The 21,124-nt window shown below is 44.4% G+C and overlaps 1 protein-coding gene across 1 annotated transcript; it reads right to left on the bottom strand.

Annotated features, from left to right (window-relative positions):
- Positions 1–3,104: 3,104 nt before the first annotated feature.
- On the bottom strand, positions 3,105–5,207 carry LOC121837494. The gene has a single exon (XM_042293089.1). It carries the CDS (start codon positions 5,205–5,207, stop codon positions 3,105–3,107), a length of 2,103 nt encoding a protein of 700 aa, XP_042149023.1.
- Between the last annotated feature and the right edge of the window lie 15,917 nt (positions 5,208–21,124).

The following is a 21,124-nucleotide window of genomic DNA, read 5'->3' as shown; positions in this document are numbered from 1 at the left end:
TCAGATCCATGTCCGCAGCCACTTTCGCTGTCTCTTCTTTCATTACGGCGATGTGGTGACGGATGCTGGCCTCGTCCTCACATTTGTTAGAAGAAATGGAGCCCTAGAAGAAAGCATAATTTGTTAGCTGCAGACACCGTTCAAGCTTGTAGGCTTTCAACAGACTGAACACAGCTTTGACTAGAGTATAATGAAAAAGCAACTTTCTACGTGGCTCGTATGCTGAACCAATTAATGGCATATTTTTCAGCAACGGAGTGCAGATAAATTTTGGTCGATTCAATCATAAATGTGCGTCTAGCACCTGCCTTTCTGCGCTTTCTTTTCCATACGCCCCAGTCACCCTTCAGCCAAGCTTCAAACAGGTTCGGTGTGTTGATCCCACAGAGGCTGGGCAAGGCATTCGACAAATAGCTCTCGCGACCCATCAAAATAGCTGTGGATGTAAGTTGCTGCCAGTAAGCTGAAACACGCGAGCTAAATTTTAATTATGGGGGCGGCGTGAACATTTTATATTCCTCAGCAGGGTGCAACTAAAAGCAGCTGTTCATTATCTGACTGGTGGACTATAATTACGCTGTACAGCTAATTTGCTACTTCTTTTGTGCAAGTAATGTGCGTCGCAAGTTTGCACCTGCAGCATTGCCGCGGCTATAGCGCAGTCGGTAGAGCGATTGTTTAATAACAGCGCGCCCAGCATTCGATACTCAGGCGCAGTATCTATTTTTGTACCTGTTCAAAAAAAAAAAAAAAAAACGCTCTACCGGCTGCGCTACCATCGCGGCAACAGTCTCGACAGGCTCCTCAAACAGCCTTCGCAGCGGCCGTGTGATTGTGGTCCGGCGTTCGCAGAAAATAACTGCGGGATGACCGTGTAGGCCAACGGCGAAAGTTTTGGTTTCTATCACATGTAACATATTTATTAAAAAATAAGGAGACGTCGTAAGTTAAATGCCCCTCGTAAGGCACGAACGTTGGTGAGTACAATATCGTAATCATTGCTAACAACGGACAAGTGCAATTTACAACACAGGTGGCAAACGAAATCAGTTGCTTGGTCTCTAGTAGCGTTGACAAGATCATGCGAAATTGTACACTGTTTAAAACGCAGATAGTGAAATGGTCTACTCACACGGCGGCATGCCTTGGCAGACGGCCCCGCAATATCGTGTTCTGCTGAGCGCTTCCTTCCTCGGCCCTTAGTTCCATATTTATTTCTGTAATCCGTAACTTCCCTCAAGGACACTAGTGGCCTGCGTTCTTTTTTCAGCTTGTTTTGAACGCATTGTCTGATTGTGTCCTAAAAGGAGAAAGTAAAAGGACAGCTGCCTTAATTTTTAGCTTTCACACGAATCAACAGTTAAGAATTCTCCGAAGTACACTGCGAGACACTGTTAGCACGAACAAGCGACCCGGAGATTTTCCTGTTTTTTTCATCAAATGAAAATATACAATTAATACTAACTAGCACGCTGGAATGGGCTTGTTTTGCTCATTAACCAGTGCAGTAAAACTTTACATTCGTTTATATATTTTGTATGAAAGACGCAAAAAAGCGCCGATGCCGTGTTCGCGCTAACAGTGCCTCGAAGTGTACAGTAAATCCTCGCGAATACGCACGTGGTTGACTGGATTTCCCGGCTTATACGCGCGCGACCAAAGAGCTTCGTTTGTATTACGCCAATAGGAGTCTCACTAGGGCCATGCATTTCGTCAGATATCGCGTTTTTTTTTCTTTCGCCTTCTACTTTAATACGTATGAATGAGGTTTTGCAGTACCGCTCATGGCAAGGTAATTGCCTGGAACATATTTTATAAGCTAGAACTTGCACTAAAAGAAAGTCCTAAAAAATGCAGAAAATTTTTCGCGTATAGTCCGTAACCTTTGTTCCTGCATCATCTGTGTAATCGATAAGGGAATAGCAGAATAATAGGAAGGCTTCACGCGAATTATTTGCTGAACAGGCTCCTAATTTAATGAGAGCAACGTGCACTCTTAGCAAACACTGGAAAAACTAAAGCAGACAACAATTTCTTTATCGAATGGTCAATTTCAAATAAACTATTTCATTTGATCTCAACACGGACACTTACGCATCTACCTGTGTCCTTGTCCTTCAGAAACGGATACCTTGCTCCAAGTGTAGCGAAAACGTCACTATACTGCGTCTTACTTGGGTACCTGTTACAAAGAGAAGGGTATAATAATTGAAGAGCGAATGCCCTCATTGCGTATGTGATACAAGCAGCAAAAAAATTATCACGTGAGCAAATGAAGGTGATTCGAGATAAGCTTTGGTTAGCGATTCAAAAGGAGTTAAAAATACACTGTAGGATAACCATGCGTTTTCTAGTAGAAATGCTCTGTTCGAATATATTATTGCTTTCTAACTTACAGTGAGTATTTCGTAATATCCTCTGCGAGAGCGCGGACAAGCATTGTACGAAGCCTTGACTGTCCGGGCTTGAAAAGGCTCCTGTCTTTTTCAACCAGGCCCCTTTGAAGAGCAGGAGGAAATGGCGGCAACTTATAAACAGAAGGCCATGTATCTGTTGGCGGATCTTGTGTGGATCCCAGTTCCACGATGAGCGGGAGAGCTTCCGGTTCCGCAGCGTTTGCCGAGCTACGAAATACGCAATGACATGTACAATGGTCATGCCAGGTTTGGGCGAGCTGCTATAGAGAACATTTTTTAATCTCCTCCTACCTTTCCTCGCGCAGATCTTTCCTTGCTCTGATGAAACGAAGCTGGCTCTTCATGGTCGGGAACAGTGTCTTTATCATGTCGTCAGTTAAATTGAATAACTCCTCGCCGTCGAGCTCGTTATCTGATGCAAAGCCAAGGAAATGGACACGTTAGCACTAGGTGTCAAGAACGCTTCGATTATTATTTATACTGAGAGGTCAGGTGGCTGGTTTGTCACTTTACCCCCGAACTTCCCCACACCCCGCTTGCCGTCCTCCCTTCCCGCGGTGCGGATTTTAACCAAAGCTGCCGGGAGAGCAGGGACTGCGTTACCGATTACCGATCTAGCTATTCTGGCGACAGCAGGAGATAAGAACGCGCACTTCCGAGGGAAGAGAGAGCACGAGCTGGTCAGGCTTAGCATTTGTTTCCGGAGATGCGATACTTCAGAAAAACCGTGATGTCACCTTTCGAATTTGCATATTTGTTCAAAGGTGTGTGATCAATCTCCGATCCAGGTTGGCACGAGTGCCAGTCGCTTGTCTCTTTGACGACATACGCGTGCTCATGTTCCAGGAAATGTGTGGGCCTCAAGAGCTTACCACATGACATCCACAGGCCCCTCACGTTTATGATCCTTTCAATCTCAAAGAAGAGCGGGATCTCTTCTGCGTGTAAGAGAGCTACAGGATACAGCAGTCCCACTTTGTACATTACGGAACCTTTCTTAAGCGCCTTGACTTCGACCATAATTTCCTGCTCATCGAACTCGGTGTCGAAATAGGCTTTGACGCTTTCCTGCAGCGACGTTGGCAAAGTCATGAAAGCCGCTTCCTTAGCGGCTGCCATGGGTACATAGCCTACGTCTAGGCTACTTAGGCGCTCGTAGCACTGCCGCATCTGGTGCCTTTTTGACAACGTCAGAGTAACGTTGACAAAATTACGAGTTATTCGGGCGATTCCTTTAAAATACTGGTGCTTCGCTTTAAACCTCATGCACCAGACGTGCCTCAGCGGCCCGTACAAGGTAATGAAGCGCGGGTAATGGACGAGGTAATGCATTTTTGCATGAAAATGACCTGGGAATATCTCCAGAAAGCTGTCCAAAAAGGTTTTGATTAGATGCTCAAGGTATGGCACCCATGACCTTTCAATTGATGGAGCGAAAACAATATCCGTTACACAGCGGAGGTGAAGGAACATTTTCCAGGTTTGGTTACCTTTTGGCACTTTGTGGCCGATAAGCAGTGGTAGGAATGTCAGCAACGACATTTTCTGGACAGCTTTGCCAGGAATTAATCCCCTTTTACTCAAGCTTTGTTTTGGTATAGGCACGGGCTTGTCAGTGCTGTCGGAAAACCCGTAATTAAAAGACTTGATTCGTTTGTTCAAGAACTCCAGTGTAAAGTGGCGTTCATCAATTAGCTTTTTTAGCGCAAGCTTGATCACGCGGGGTACAATGCCTTCCAGCAAGTCATGCATCAGATCAGGAGGGCAAGCGACTGTCACGTCGAAAAACTTGAGTTCCGAGAACGGGCATTCGCGAGTGACACCGTACACTTTGCTAAGTTCAGGATCCGCCTTTGCGGCTTGCAGGTGAATTTCATGAATATCGAGTGTCCTTAATTTGAACGTCGAAACATCTGTTTCAATCATAGTTTCAGAGGTGGCCATGCAATACCGACAAATTCTTCCCACTCTAAAACTTGTCGAAAATCCGCCGAACTGATGCGCTGAAAGATTATCCATGCAGACACATGCAACCGCTGCCCGCACTGTTAACGCTCCTACAGCAGTGTTAACCTGAATCCCATGTTCAAGCTTTTTTAAGTCTGAAACTAAAGGTTTTAAAACTTCCCCATAACTGTGATTCTTCAAATGGCTGTGCTTGAAGAGCATAGCCAAATGAATGTGCTTCATTTGGGAATGATACTGCGCAGGTAGGTTGCCAATAACGAAGTAGAACGCCGCAATTTTGTACTCGCTCTTTCTCGAGCCAAGCGGGTTCACTACCGTAAATTCGTCAGTGTAGAAGTGGAGACGCAAGGAAAATTCTCCACTTGCGAAGAGCTCGTGCCTCTGGAAAAGGCTTCCATCGCAATAGTCTGTCATGCACTCCCTGTTTTCCCGTCGCGCGTTACTGGTCAAGAGAGCCGACATTACGTCACCTTTTTTTAGCTCAGCCTCTATTACTTTCAAGACCGGGATGTAGTGATAAACTCTTTTCTCACCATCAGCGCTATCAAGGTGACACTCTATAGGCTCAACTAAGTCGTACTTGCGTTTGCAGTACGTTGTCAGCTTATGCTCACTGCTGACTGCCTCAAGGGCGTGTTCGAAGCACTCATCCAAACTCAGGATTTCGTTCAAGTCATCATCCTCCTCCGTGTTTAAACCAACCTTGGCCAAATGACTTCTCAGTATGGCTACGTAGTGACACGAAAAAAAGTTAAAAAGCGTGCGAATGTTTTCGGTGACATCCTCCTGAACGACACCCGGAACACAATGCTTCTCTTTCATGCTTAAAATGAAGCCACAAAGGGTGTCCCTTAACCCCACAAATAACTGCCTAAAATGCATGACAGAATTTGAGGGGGACACAGCAGCTACACGGATGTCATGTGGTGGATCGTTTCCCTCATGACTTTGTTCATTGTCACCAACGTGCTCATTGACCGCCGTGCTACTGAAGTGCGAACTGCTCAAGAGATTGCCGTGTTTTCGATGCACATGCCTTCGGAAAGATTCAAACTTTTTGAAATGAGCAGTGCATGAGTTAAGTTGGCACGTAAGGGAAAAGTTTGGAGCTTGGCTATGTATCAGATAAAGGTGCTGCAACAGTTTGCCGAGAGAAAATTTAGCGATGTCACATATCGTGCATCGAAAAATTAAAGTCATGTTGGTGTGTTAAGCTGAAATAGAAATGATTTCTTTACTGAATAGCCAACGTGACGTGTCATCAATAGAAATACAGATGCCGGGAGCACAGTACCGCCAAATCAGGCCCCTGGCTGCTCAAGGAATATCCTCGCGTTCGGTGCTTTATCGGGCTCAATTATGAGGCTCAATTTCCGAAAAACCGCTTAAGAAACAAATAATTTCAGAAAGCTGATGTTTCTAATTAATAATCGTTCTCCGTTCATCAATATCGGGCCTTTTAGCGGTAATGTGCCTTTAGCAATACTCTGAAGAAATTACGCATTACTACGATGGAAGCCTTACCTCGAAACGAAGAGCACGCTGCTTCTAGTTGGTTCTCAGTCAGCCATGCGCAGAGATCTTCGGTCGTCCACGCGCTTACGTTCATCGACATGTTGCTTCCAAACTGAACTGAACCCCCGTTTGCTTAAGTAAGGTCATTTATAACTTTGCTGTGGAGATTTTTTTTTTTTTTTTTCAACTTGAGAGAGTGTGAAACGCAAGAAAAAGAAGTTACAACACTGGAAAGGCCATCCAAAGCGGCTGGGTTTGCTGACTCCAGAACAGCAACAACCACGGTCATGAGCATGGGAGGGGAAAAAGAAAAAGGGGAAGGGAAGGCACGTCCTTACACCAGGCTCTCCGGACACAGTTCACAGCTCCAAAGCCACACAGCAAGGGAGTCGGGAAAAACCTTCACAGCGGCTTAAAATCCCCCGCCTATACAGCGTCTCACCCTAAGCTGGGCTAGCCGCCGAAGCTACAAGCTGTCAGGTCCAACCAGAGGGCAGCGGGAGAAGTCACGAGCCATTCTGCACCGTCCGATCCGCCTGTCACCCGCTCGCGTTTTGTTCAAGCACGTGACTTGTCCAACTGGCTCCTGCTTGGACCTGATGGCCCGTAGCCTCGGCGCCTAGTCCAGCTTAGAGTGAAACGGAGGATAGGCCTGTCTGTTACTAATCTGTCCCTAGCCTTGACAAACGCCAACCGGTTCCAAGCCTACCTACCCGCAGCAAAGGAATGGATGGATAAATGGATAAACTTTTTTTTCAAAAAAAAGAAAATGAAAAGAAACTGGGGAGCTAGCGGCCGTACTTCTACCCACTTGTGTCAACCGCTTTAACGCGGAAAAAGTGCAGGTGTAAGAAAAATCCACCAATCGCAATCAGGAATGGTTGTAATGACATCACTGTAGTGAAATTACAAATTACAGTAAATAAATTACTTTCCCAGGTCATGAGCAAACTGATTACATTCCTGACCAAGCAATATAGTAATATAGTAAATTAAGCAAGAATGTTAAGTTGGAGGAAGTTACTCTATAGTTTCGAAAAATTATTTTCTCCCTAAAACTAGAGGTTAACCTTTTAGTAACGTAGAGGAAAATCACAAAACCTTTTTATTGCAGGTTTCTGCGAAACGGTTTAGAAAGGAAAAAGAAAAAAGAAACACGTACAAACGAATGTCATCTGCCACCCAAGCGTCGCGCGTTGGAACAAGACGGATGCACACTGAAGTAGCTAAATTGTATTACTAATCCTTTTCCCCGAACAATCGCAAATGTAATCAGATTAGGCTAAAACTGCCGAGAAGTGCAAGTAATTGCATTCCATTGTAATTGATTTCGAGTTGTAATGAAATAACTATCAATGAACATACTCAAAGCAGTAACTTACGCACATTTTATTCACTTTATTGGCACACAGACCGGTGTTCTTCTTCCTTGTTCCTTTAGTTTTTAAATGCTAATTGAGTGAAAGAACCTTCACGACACAAAAGCCACTTGTAAAAGTTCTAGTCCTTAACATTAAACTGTTTTTGATATGCAGATCCGCATAGCATTCGGCTGCCTCTCGCTGTTGAGAGCGGATCGAAAGCAAAAGCACGCGCGAGAAAGGGAGAAAGGGGGAAAAAAAAAGAATCACTGTGGTTAAAAAAGCCGCAGGTCCATCTTTTAAACACCACTTACGAAAACTGTAGTGCTTTCTAGGCTACCGGACGTCGCGACAATGATCCGCTTCTATTTATTTATTTATTTATTTATATTACCCTCAGGGCGTGAGCATTACATAGGGGGAAGTGGTTGCATGAGTTAAAAAAAAAAAAAAACAGACACAGATACACAGGAAAATGCAATCAGTGAAGATTATAAAAAAAAAATGCGTTCCAAGGTTTTTTTAAAAAGAACATGATCTATGATGGAGACTACGGGTGCAGCCAGGTGGTTCCAGTCAAAGGATGTGGGGACGGACGCACAATTTTAACTTATTGGGCGAAAGCCTAAACCAGCTTATAGGTCTCGTGCCACTCGCATTGTACAGCCGGTACTAAACCAGACGACGTGGCGCGAATAACCCGGTTGTTTTCCTAAGTCAAGCGAAATCTGAAAAAGAGAGAAAGCAAAAAAAAAAAAAAGTTCACCTCGTCTTGGTTGAAAAACCACCAGCTCCTTTTTAAAACAGCACTTTAAGCCCCCCCCCCCCCCCCCCCCCCCCCCCCCCCGTTATGAAAAGCAGTCCCCCCTCCCCCGGCTACTGAAGGTCGCGATGATGATCCGCCTTTATTGTGAGGACGGGCACCCAAATTTCGCACAACAAGGGCTTGGGCGAAAGCCTAAGCCTGCTTAAAGGTATCGCGTCACTCGCATTGTACAGCCGGTACTAACTCAGACGACGTGGCGTCAGTAACCCGGTTGTTTTCCTAAGTCAAGCGGAATCTGGCCTCCAAGCTTTGTCTTCACATTCAATCTTTTTGTATAGGTGTGCTGTCGCTTTCGCCCTGGTCTTCTTTTCTTCTTTTGCCATCCGGCAACGTCAATGTCGCCTTGCTCCAAGGTACGATGCTTAGGTCACGGATGGGCCTCGTCTACGCCCTGCTATTTTTTTTTTCTGTCCCCTCTCGGCAAGCTGGCATAACAAGAAAACGCGAGCTTTCTACAGGTTCCGGAAAGAGACGTCGTAATTTAGGAAAATGAGAGCAGCTGCAAAACTAAGGAGCAATGTTAAAAAAATAATTGCACTGAAGTAGTTCGAGACAATGAGCAGAAAATTATATCTTACACATTACGCAAAGAATAATTTAATTGCCGCAATATTATCACAGTGGCGTCATTACTCTCATCCGTGGATGTCATCATGCGTTTCATAGCCAGACAGTAGATCGGGTGGTAGAACCGCAGTTCCGTCGTTCCGTTCCTCTCCAGCTCGGCCACGCCTCAGTCAATGGACATTTTTCAGGAGAGTGGGGGGGGGGGGCAAACACTCAAGCTCCGCCTGATGGGTACAACAGCATACCGTGAACTCGCTCAATTACTAGTTCATTAATTAGTACATCTCTCGTTACACACACTTCTAATCATACAGTATGCTTTGTTTCGTGCTGAGCGTAGGTCGTTGCCAAACCTACTAGCGTGATTTTGTTTCTTCTTCTTCTCTGTTTCCCTTCTTCTTTCAACTGGCTGTTCGTGATTAGAGCTGGTGGCCCGTATCGTTGCCTTCAACCCAGATTCAGTTGAGATGAAATACAGAGCATGGCGGCTTGATTGTGGCTTCGACAAAGCCGCCGCAATCAAGCCGCCATGTTCTTCCCGAAAGCGGTGCGGGGCACGCGCTGCGTGCATTTCTACAACAATGAATGGCGCTACTTTTAACACACAAGGGGCTTTTTGTAGCAGTCGATGGCAGCGCCGCGGCATGGTTTCGACGTGAACCTTGGGAGTTGCGCTACTCTGGAAAGATTCAGTGGCTCGACGTTTGGACCAATCTGAATGTTTCGCTCAGAAGTACCACCACTACCGCGACTACTGCGCCGGCTTTTCCGCGGAACGGGAGCCTTAACGCTATCGCGTTAAAATTACGTCGTTGCGAAATAATATGAGACTATTTCCCCGGTCACAGCATCTCCGTGGTAACCCATGAATCTGCACATGCTGCGCGAGTTTGGCGGGTGCTTTTGGATGAGGTCAGGTTTCTGCGCATTCTTATTTTATTTTGCTCAAGCAGAACGTCTAACCGATCTCACTTGTTGTTTGCATGCGTATAAAATTTCGACCGAAGGGAACACCGCGGAACCAGAAAACACACGTTGATTGGCGCCATCTGTTGCAAAGAAAGCAAAACAGAAATGTGGAAGCGGATTTCGAAATGGGGGCGGGAGCGAAGGTCTCCGTAAAAGGATATTTTAACGCCATAGAGTTAGAGCTCCCGTTTACCGGAAGAGCCAGCGTCCGTCAGGTTGCTTAGTAGTGCAGGTCTAGTGTATGTTGTGTGTAGCGTTCGGCATGGGGAAGGCTGGTGGCGCATATCTTCGCCCTGCGTTTCTTCGGCACGAGGGCACGTGCGAACCAAATGCTGCACTTCGTCTCAACTGTGGATTGAAGCCAGAGCTACAGACCGCCAGCTCAACGAGGGCACGTGCGAACCAAATGCTGCACTTCGTCTCAACTGTGGATTGAAGCCAGAGCTACAGACCGCCAGCTCAACGAGGGCACGTGCGAACCAAATGCTGCACTTCGTCTCAACTGTGGATTGAAGCCAGAGCTACAGACCGCCAGCTAGTTGCGGGAAGAAGAGAAAGAAAGGAGATAGAAAACTACGCCAGCAGGTTTGACAACGATGAACGCTAAGCACGAAACGAAGCATGATGTATGACGAGGGGTGCGTGTGTGCATAATGAGAGTTGTACTAGTTAATGAAACAGTAATTAAGCGAGTTCAAGCTATCGCGTCACGCCCTTAAAGGGGAGCTTGAGTGTCCCCCTCCCCAATTTGTTTTATTATGTTTACCGCCGAATTCAGAAACCTCACTCGAACTACACTCAAACTTAAGGGCCCCTTCACTTCCTCGAGGAAGGCACGAGGGCCGGCGCTGGCCAATCGCGACGGCGGATGCGTCTTCGCGATTGGCCAGCGCCGGCCCTCGCGCCTTCCTCGAGGAAGTGAAGGGGCCCTTAAGTTTAAATGTAGTTCGAGTGAGGTTTCTGAATTCGGCGGTTAGTGTATATTTGTCGAGTTTCGTTGTAGTTCAGCAAGAGGGCATGTCGGACGCGCCTGTGGGCACGCCCTTCCTTATTTCACTGGTGAGTAGAAGGAGAAAGGCGATCAGGCTTTCGCTTTCTATTTCTGCAAACACTAGCCCACTTAATCAAAATCAAATTCTTATATTAGGTTTTATGAAAATTTATGGTAATTTTAGGACGCGGCGTAGCAAATGCTTTAATGCCGCTTGATGGTTCCTCTAACCAATTTAGCAAACGAGGAAACGTGGGCTACAGCTTGCAAGAGAGGCAGGCCCAGCTTCTGCAAGTCATCCTATCTCGGAGTCGCATCTTTCTCAACCTCGTTCCGTCCCACAGTACAACCAAATGGCAGTTACGGTCATGTCTGCAAGGAAGCTACTGATGAGTACTATTGCAGCGCCTTGCTGCTGGGTGAGGAACCGCGCACGCGTGCCTTTCCTTGTTTCGCCCCTCACGAGGTGCAAATCATTTTAATTTTTGCTATAAACCACTACTATCGTGCCGATGGTCATGTTTAACTTGGGTTGTCACCATTGTAATATTATAAAGACGTAACCTAATGAATTGCATTGGCCGTTGACGGTTCAGAAATACCCTTTTAAACCAGAGAAATTCGTAAACTCATGCTCCATGCGAATCATTTACCGGCTCCTATGACTCAGGTATGAACTAAGTGAAGAGCACAATGCTCCACCTCGATGACATCCAATCAACGCCATGACCAAATGCGCAAGTTCACTCTTTCCGCAGTTCGATGTCTCACGGAAGTCATTTACGACGGTTTTACAGGCAATATGTGACTTCACCTGCAGCCGGTACAGAGCCCGTCGTTCCAACCCGTCCTTTCCGCGAAATTTTATTACCTGCTCGGCGCTTTTGAAAAACACTCAGGATAAAACCTAATGGGCGCAGTGAGCGAGAGCCTGCGAGTAAATTCCAAAAGCAACCAACCAACTCGCACGAGACCGGGCCCATATGGGTTGTGCTCAAAATCTTTCGTGTGAGCACTCGAGCTGCTTTGCCGAGCAATGTCACGTGACAGCAAAAAGGGGCCAACACTGAGCATAAGCAGATTTTCGAGCGCCAAGGTGACAGACGCTCGCTCTAGAGTTGTAGCGAGTAAATATTCGAAAACAGATACAGTGGCGGTTATAGTTCAAGCCTTTCACATTATACTACCGAAAAAATATTGGCTGCGTGCCCTCCGCCAGCATCGCAAATCTCCTTCGCTGTCAGCCACGCGGTTAAGAAGTTACAAACTTACGCGCGACGTCTTTAGGGACGTTGAAATAGATGTGGTTTTTGAAGAAATCAGCGGAGAAAGCAAAAGAAAATTTTCGCCACTTTTGGGAAGTGATGTCAGAGCTGCGTTGTATGCAGCTCCCTTGGCTAGGTGGCGCGAATCAACGCCCATTCCAATGTGTTCATGTTTAGGTATCATTCCATTTTACATAAAGAAAGTGACCGCCCCCCTCCCCTAATGTCCTTGACCGCGCCCCCAGGAACCGCCAAAACCGGTCGTCTGTTTGACCTTCGCTTTTGAAAGAACCTTTTCCCCCTCTCTTGTCCTCAACAAGAACCTTTTTCACCCCAAGTCAGCTTGAGAGAGGCCCAACAACTCTGCTTTTCTTTTTTTTTTCGAACAGTTCGCGTTTTCACCGGAGAAAGCACCTTTGTAAAGGTTCAATTTTCGAAGGGGTTCTTTCTTGGCAAGAAGAACCAATGTCCACCCGTTTGGCTCCTTTATTTCTGAGAGTGTGGGCATCACCGGGCAGGTCGATCCGTCGTGCCACTCCTCCTGTGAAGAATGAATGCATAAATGTAAAGTCAGAAATATTAAAAAAGAGTAAGCTTGCTAAGTGCCCTTAGTTAATACCAGTGCACTCATTTGCAAGACATTAGACCATTTTCGAAAATCCCAGGAGCCATTCATAGAATATACTTGAATAGTTGGCTGGGACTTGCATTTTTGCCGATTGAACAAGAGTCCGAACCAAACACTTAGGCAGCACTCATGGCTAGCTCACTCAGCCGCAACCATCCAAAACCATTAATACCCCTTCTGACATGAACACCTAAGAGAAAAATAATCCACATCTCTCTCCCTCTCTCTCTATTTTTTTCCTTTGCATGCAATGGCAGCCGTAAGTGGTTGCATTTATTTATGGCATCCCCAAGCTAGCACCCCCTGCCAGTGGCATCGGGACAAGGGTGCAAGGGGAGGGGGCAGTTGCCCCCCCCCTTTTTCCTGACATTTGAAACAATTATAGCAAACAATATGGGAGAGGGGGACAGGGTTTAGCTTCCCTGCACATCACCCCTCCACCTTCCAAACGGTAGCAATTCAGCTGGCCTCTGCCCACAGTGGTAAAATACATAGCTCTATATTTATACAGACTTTTCCGAAGGGTAGGATGAATGCAATTTCTTAACATCTGGATTTGTCCAAGTAGACTCGTCCAAGTTTTTATAGATTATTTAGTGTGAACAATCTATTGTGGTGGTTCAGTGCTGACTGCCGTATATTATAGTTTATTTTACAACTTTACAAAAAAAAAAAAAAGCTAGCGAATGCATGTAACATCTCAGTTTGGGGAGACCATTAATTAAAAGTAATTTCAACTCTACAAGGAGCTAATTTGCCATAAAGTACATTTTAACCTTAAAAAAAAATATACATACTGAAATGCACAAATTCTAAATATATATATATATATATATAAAAGTACCCCAACCCAAGAACACACAGGTTTTGATTCGCAAGAGTTAAAATAATTGATAAATGTGCCACATGTCAAAACAAAGAATGCATCGTGGCATGCCTAAGCTCCGCCACAACCGACACTACTAGATAGTCAGCAAGCTGTTCATGTGTGCCACTTCATCATGCAGCTAGCTGCACAATAGATTTGGGCTCTAAATTTCTCGTTGCATGTGAATGAATTGGTTGCACCACTCTGAATGCATTGCATTGCAAGGTCGAATTTAGAGCTCTTTTTTTCTTTTTTTCAAATAGTAGGAAGGTGAATTTATAAATTGCTTAGGCCTAACCTTGCAACATCATAGTGACCCTTAACCCTTCATCTAACCTTGAAGAGGCTTTGAAAAAAAAAAAATATATATTTTAAGCAGTTTGGTTGGGACACGCGTGTCAAAAAATAAATTTTATGCGAAAAAAAAAATAAAATTTTTTAGAGCAATATTGACGGCAAAAGATTGATTTGAAATTATGCGGGCAAAGTCCATGACATCACAGAATGGTCATTTGCTCTTTCCACCTCAACGAGATGGTCATTCGTTGTTTCCACCTCAACGTAAAGGCGAAGCCGATCCACCTCTCCTCCGCACGCCCGAATGCCAAGAGAAAAGCAGTTGAAAGGAGGTGACTATTGACTTAGTTGCAAGGCACCTCGCGCCATCAATATCTCTCAAAATAGAAAAATTTTTTCACTTCAATTTTCTTTGACACGCGTGCCCCAACCAGATTTTAAAAAAAAACATTTTTTTTCCTTTCACCGGTTTTTAAGAACTGATAATTACAACCTCGCCATTTAAGTTCACACCTATATTTTTATGTTGATTTGAAAACAAACAAGAAAATGTTTTAAGGCTTACGGTATTTGCGGCACAGAAATATGTAGTCATAAATGTACCCATATTGCCTCCATAGCATTTACAAGTTAAAAATCAAACCGCTGGCCTTCCTCTTCAGCTCACTAGCGTCAAATGTACTACTAAATTAAGTCGAATAAATACCCTGTTATATTAAAGAACATGACATTTGAATGAATTAAGAATTTGAAATAAACCAGTCATATAAAAAGAAATCGTCGACTAAAGACAATTACTCGCAAATACATTCACATATCGCAGGTGATGTAACTGACACTCCACTCGCACCCAACAAGCCGAATCTTGGCAAATAAGGACTAACTCAACGCTCTGTGGCATTCGGCTTTGGACCTACTGGGAGGACTTTACTGCAGCACACATCTACCGCCAAGAAGACAGCCATATTTTAACAGCAAAAATGAAATAAACATGACTTCGAACACAAAAGTAACCAATCATAACGTCTTTCATGAACTATTAGAATAAAAAGCACTTACAAATAGCGCTGTACAGGGCCTTTCGCCGTGGATTACACGCTGGACTTGTCAGAGATTCCCGGTCCAGAGTTAGACACAATCCAAGCTCATCGGATCCTGACAAAAAGTACATTCACTGTAAAAACAAATTCCGTCAAATTAATAGAAATTGCCAGCTAATTTTTGATGCCGATACAATTACCGTTGTCTTCCATCATTTTCACAGCATTAACTATGTCTTACGTGCATGAGAGTAATGAGGCCCTACGGTTTTCCCCGTAACTTGACCCGTAGAAGCATGGCAGAAAACTGTAACTCTCAGTCACTGTACCGCACGTGATGCACGGATACGGGAATTGTTCCGGCATCAAAAATTAGCTGCCATGTTTTCCGTAACTTGCGACGGCGGGAATCGTTTAAATTAGCTGGCGTGTTGTTCACACCTTGAAGCAACGGCCAGAGCCTGTTGAACTGCTAGCTGCAGTGACTTAACAAAATGGACGCCTCAGTGAACAATAAATATGGCACTTTACTAATATAATTATTGTTCACTGAGACGTCCGTTTTATTAGATCATTGCAGCTAGCAGTTCAACAGGCTCTAGCCGTTGCTGCAAGGTGTGGACAACACGGCAGCTAATTTTTAATGTGTGAATGATTCCCGTTGTCACGCCTGACATGCAGCTCAGTGATTGAGAGTTGCAGTTTTCTGGTGCCGCAAGTTACGGAGAACACGCCAACTAATTTTTGATGCCGGAACAATTCAAATTAAATATCTAGCGCCCATAAAATGTGATTAGGTTGTGGGCCCAAGTTACTTTCAAGAGTTAACGCCAACTGCGCATCCCAGCGGTTAGCAGGTGCTTAAACAGTTAGAAATTTGAAGCAAGTGCACACAAGATACAGTACTAGGTAAAACATGTTCATACCTTTTTTTCTCAAGAAATAATTAGTGGGCCATTTCCAGCTTTCATGTAGAAGGCAATCTCTGATTTTCAGAGCAATAAAGTCCTTATGAAGAACTACAGATCCTGGAAAAGCAAAACAGAAAATATGGAATGTGATTAGATTAATAACAGAGTGCGATGACAGAATAAATTTCCCAATTTCTGCAAACTATGAGTTACACGTAAGCGCATTGTAAGAGCCTCAGCTGAACTCCTCGCGAGAACTAGACAGCAAAACCAACCTGAGACTTATGCTACGAACTAACAAGGGAAGTCCGAAAATGCCTTCGAAGACAAAATTGCTGCAATCAATGAGTTTCTTCAAGCATGCTGTCACGAGTTACTTTCAAAAGTTACTGCCAACTGTGTCTCTCAGAGATAATTACACACTATGTTAGTAAGAAATTTCAAGCAAGTGCACATAAGATGCAATACGGAGTAAAACCTGTTCATACCTTTATTCTTGGGAAACAATTAGTGGACCATGTCCAGCTTTTATGTGGAAGGTAATCTCTAACTTCCAGAGCAATCAAGTCCATACGGAAAACTACAGGACCTGCAAAAAAAAAGTGGAATGTGATTAGGTTCTGAACAGAATGCAATGACAAACTAAACCTCCCGATTTCAGCAAACTATGAGTTATACATAAGCGCAGTGCAATTAACTCAGATTCATTCTGGCAGGCACTAAGCAGTGAAACCAACTTGTGACTTATGCTATGAAACCACTTTAACAAGGCAAGTTCGAAAAATACCTTTCAAAATGAAATTTCCACATTCAATGAGTTTCATCAAGCCTGCTGTCACAAGTTAATTTCAGAGGTTACTGCCAAGTGCACCTCTCAGAGATAGGTGTTTGAACACCGTGTTAGTAAGAAATTTCAAGCAAGTGCACACAAGATGCAGCACTGAGTAAAACATGTTCGTATCTTTTTTCTTGAAAAATAATTAGTGGGTTACGTCCAGCTTTCAAGTGGAAGGCAATGTTCGTAACTTGCACAGCAATCAAGTCTATATGAACAACTATAGAACCTCGAAAACAAAGAAAAACAAAAAAATGTGGAATGTGGTTAGGTTCTGAACAGAGTGCAATGACGAACTAAACCACCCGATACCTGCAAACTATGAGTCACACGTAAGTGCACTGCAGGTGCCAGTGTGATTCAAGAAAGCTGTAAACCCAAATGAAATTACTTGAAAGGGGCCAGGACACAGAAATTAGGCAAGTAAGAGTATTCATTACATGACAGCCCGATAGGTTACTGGACATACAGAAAACATTTCAGAATATTTAAAGTTCCAATAATTACAAAAATATATCTTTTAATGTTTCTGATTTCTATCTGGTGACCAGGATACCTGGGTGACCGGGCGATGCCTGAACATCGAACTCTGAGAACACCAAAGCTCATTGCAAGGGACCTAATACTAGTATTTAGCGGTGCACTGTCGCGATTGCGGGTGCAAACCGCAGTTCTCCAACACCATTGTATTGTTTAAACACCAAGACCAAATGTGTAAGGAAATGAAGGAAACCTATTACATAATAAAAAACAGACCATCTTGAGTGAGCCAACCTTCACTGACTCCAACGAACAGTGAGATTCATTTTCTGGATCTTGGTTAGCATGTGGAGTGTGCAATGAAGAAGAAAGAAGTGCAAAATCCACGGTGCGCCCTATGCCCGTGCGAACATAGAGCCATCTACACATTCCAATGAAAAATCAGTTATTATTCAGCACTTATCCTATGTAGTCCTTCCTTTTTGTCCTTTTCTCTTTTGAGCTGTTTTTCACAAAGAAAATTTTTAATCCATGATAAAGTGGGAGAATCAAGATTCAGTGAGGAAAGTTTTGATATTAAATGACAGAGAGATACATGATCGAAAGCCTTAGAGTAATAAAAATATATGGCATCATATTTGGGAGTTAGTGTTCATATTAACATGAATATCATGGGTGAACTCCGGCAACTGCCTCTAGCGTGAATATCTTTTACGAAACCTGTACTGATCTTGGTAGAAAAAGTTGTTAGTAGATTCCAAAAGCGATACTACAAGAGAAAATATTGGGTTCTAACAACTTGCATACAACGCTGGTTAATGATATAAGACGGTAGTTTCCCGCAAAGTGACGATCGCCACTTTTGTAGATTGGAACGACCTTCCCAACCTTCCGCTCGTATGGGATGCAACCAGTGGACGAATGATGGAAAAGTAGACTGCATATTACGGCGTGCTTAGGGGTAACCCAGTGGGCACCGCGCCCGACTGTCATGCAGAGGTCCCGGGTTTGAATTTTGGGACCGGCAGATGTTTTTATTTACTCCTAAGACGATGCTTCTGGAAAATTTGAGAGGGCCGTGGTTAATTCTATATTTTAGTACGGAATGTTCGAGTACAGAATGTTCGAGTACAGAATGTTCTAGAAAGGAAAGTGCTATAAAAAAAGCCCCGCGTGGCCTTATGCAACCAGTTATCGCTTGTGCTCGACCCTGTTGCCTTGAAGACACTCGACGCCTCCGACGTGCTGTTATTTCCCTCTAATTTGGGCAAAGTTCGCCCCATTAAACATTCATTTTGTTCAGTTTTACTTTGCCTCATCACCTATTTTTGGTGACAATATTTCGCTGGTTAAACCTTTGGTATTTTTTAGAATTTTTGTATTAATTGAGTCGACACCAGCCAAGCTGAAAATTTTGAGGTTATCATCAATATCGCAATTTCAGACGGTGTTATAGAAATAGTGTTCATATACCTAAAATCGACATCTGGTACAAAAGGTAAGAAGGAACTATCTCCATCAGTAAAAGTAGACTCAAAGCAATTGTTCAAAACCGTAGGACATACAGCGTCCGAAATAACACTGCCATCATTGTTCATCAAGAGTATTGAACAGGATGACTGATATGAGAAAATGAGTTTCCAAAACGTTTTTTGGTTATTCTATAATATTAAAGGCAGGTCACAGCTATAAAATTTGTCTTCGAAGAAATGCATACGTTCGATACAGAGTTTGGCCCAAGAGTTATATTTGGTCCAGGCTGCCTCGACATTCGAGTTTTTGGCTATCTTTAATAGTCTTTTCTTTCTGTTGCCCTAGTTTTCAAAATCTTCCTTGTACCGGGGTTTAGTGCTGTCTAACCAAATACGAAAGCATAGAACAAAGGCAAGAATAAATTCTACCAACTTCTGTTTGGAAAGTAACTAGTTGTCATTAACTGTACAATTTAAAAGAAAAAAATATACAACATAATTGTCAGAAAATTTCGAGAGAGCTATGTTAAATTTGGCAATCACTGGGCCACAATACCACTAGCAGACATTAGTTGCTAGAATGACAGCAAGCTGAAGTTTTCAAATAACCAACCTGCAGCAAAAAGATGTTTGAGTGCTCCATCACGGCTGTGGTAGCGTGCCCCGAATGACCGGCATGGGATAACGGCTTTTGTAGAGGCATCGCAGCTGACGACCAATGTTGGCAGGCTCCTAATGCTCCTAACTTGAAATCCACCAGGACGGGATTTGGGAGCCGCTGTTTCCCGTGGTTGGCTCGAAAATGATTGGTTCAGTGGCGTCCCAAGGTCCGTCCAGCACATGGGCCCCATCATTGCTGGCGATGCTCAGAAGTATAGTCTGCAACAAAAATATGTGTGAGTGCTCCATCATGGCTGTGGTAGTGTGACCCCCCCCCCCCCCCCCCCTCTGAATTCAGCTTTTGGAGCAGGTGGTTCCGGTTCATCACCTTGTAAAAAGCGATGCAAGTACTATAGAAAACCCCGCAGTTCCTCAAAGTGCCATAAAAACTATTTTAACTGTGATTAAACACAGACAAATATTTGCAGCAAAAAGATTGTTGTTGGAAGTGTTGTAATAGAAGGGGATAGAAAGTAAAAACGCAAAACGCCTTTAAATCTCGATTCATTTACTAAATCAGTTCAGTCTTCGACAACTGCAGGGCAATAAAACTATTTCAACAGAGCGAATAAACCACACGTTGCAACATGCATTTTTCCTTAAAGGGATGGTGAACCGAAATGTGGAGTTCAGAAAACAATGCAGGAGCTGTAGGTGGGACGCTAAAATCCCTACGAGACTACTCGTAAGGCGATATTTTGAATTGACGGCCGTATTTTTGGAAAAAGAGGTCAAGATTGAACGAGGCCGACGAGGGACGTGGCGTCAACGTATCTGGTTTTCTCCTCTCTTCGCTTCGCCCCCCCAAGGCCAGTTGTGACGAAATTCCTGAACAAGGTCGCAAGAGCGTAGAATCAATGAGGCCTACAAACAACCGTTCTAGTACCAAATGGATTCTGAACCGAGATTTGGATGGCACGAAACCAGGGAGGAGCACTAGGTAGGATGCTGCAAACCTTAGAAATAACTGATATGACGGTATCTTGTACGGATGGCAGTACGTTTTGGAAAATATGAGCATGATTGAACAAAGCTTGCGACATCTGTAATCTCCTCTTCCCTTTTTCGAAAATATGCCCATCCAGTTGAGATACTGCTGCATGAGTGATGTTTTGAGGTCTGTAGCATCCCAGTGTGTGCTTCTGGTGCCATGTTTTGATAAGTCAAATTTCAGTACAGCACCTATTTAACTTAACTTTCTAACTCTAAACTAAAATAAATGTACCATACTTTTCAGACTATAGTGCACAAACTACACATGTCTAAAAGTTTATATTTTACACCGTGGGGTTTATCTACAGGTGTGGACACTACAATTTTTGTTTCAAGATTGTTCATTATTACAAAACGGGTTAGGCCATGTAAAGGAGTCGCGAGGGACCCCCTCACCGGGTGGTCCTCATTACGGCCGCGCGGGGGTGTGGGGAAGAGGGGAAGCGGACGCACCCTGGCTGTCGTTGTTTTCTTTACTTTCGACGGGTGACCGCGGTCCTCTCGAGCAGGCACCCCGCGGCGAAGACGTTGTCTCTTCCGCGAAGGGGACGTTTTGTTTTGTGTGTGCGCGTGTTTTCTTGTGGGCTCCAGCGTCCCACAGGGTACGCTGGCGACGATCGAGTTTCGGGCCAGGAGCTCTGGTGCGGCGCAACCCTGTCTGGAACCCAGGGCTGTGCCAATGTTACGGAGCTGTCAGCCGTGGCCGTTGCAAACTTGATGAACGGCCGGGTCGGCCCCCAGCTGACCATTAGAGGGCTGACGCCCCGTGACTTTGAAAAAGTTTGAAACCATTGGTTAAGACTCCCCTGAGGGTGAGGGAGTGAGTGCCTTCAAAAGCCCCGGACGGGGCGAGGGAGGTCGATTTTGGACTGATTTGGAGATCTGTTAGACTTGTTCGACCCGAGTATGCCAACTTCCCCTACTTTGTACAGATGTACATAGTTTGTAAAATAAATTGGTTCGCCAAAGAACTCGCAAAGTCTCCATCGCCTCCTGAGAACTTCAAAGACCATCGGCCTGCAAAACTTGGCAGGACCAAAGTACCAACAACGAACGAACCA

Source organism: Ixodes scapularis, unplaced genomic scaffold, assembly GCF_016920785.2.
Source record: "Ixodes scapularis isolate PalLabHiFi unplaced genomic scaffold, ASM1692078v2 PGA_scaffold44__24_contigs__length_19508400, whole genome shotgun sequence".
In the NCBI taxonomy this organism is placed as follows: domain Eukaryota; kingdom Metazoa; phylum Arthropoda; class Arachnida; order Ixodida; family Ixodidae; genus Ixodes; species Ixodes scapularis.
Note: the sequence above shows the minus strand (reverse complement) of the source record. Positions and strands in the feature narration are given on the sequence as shown.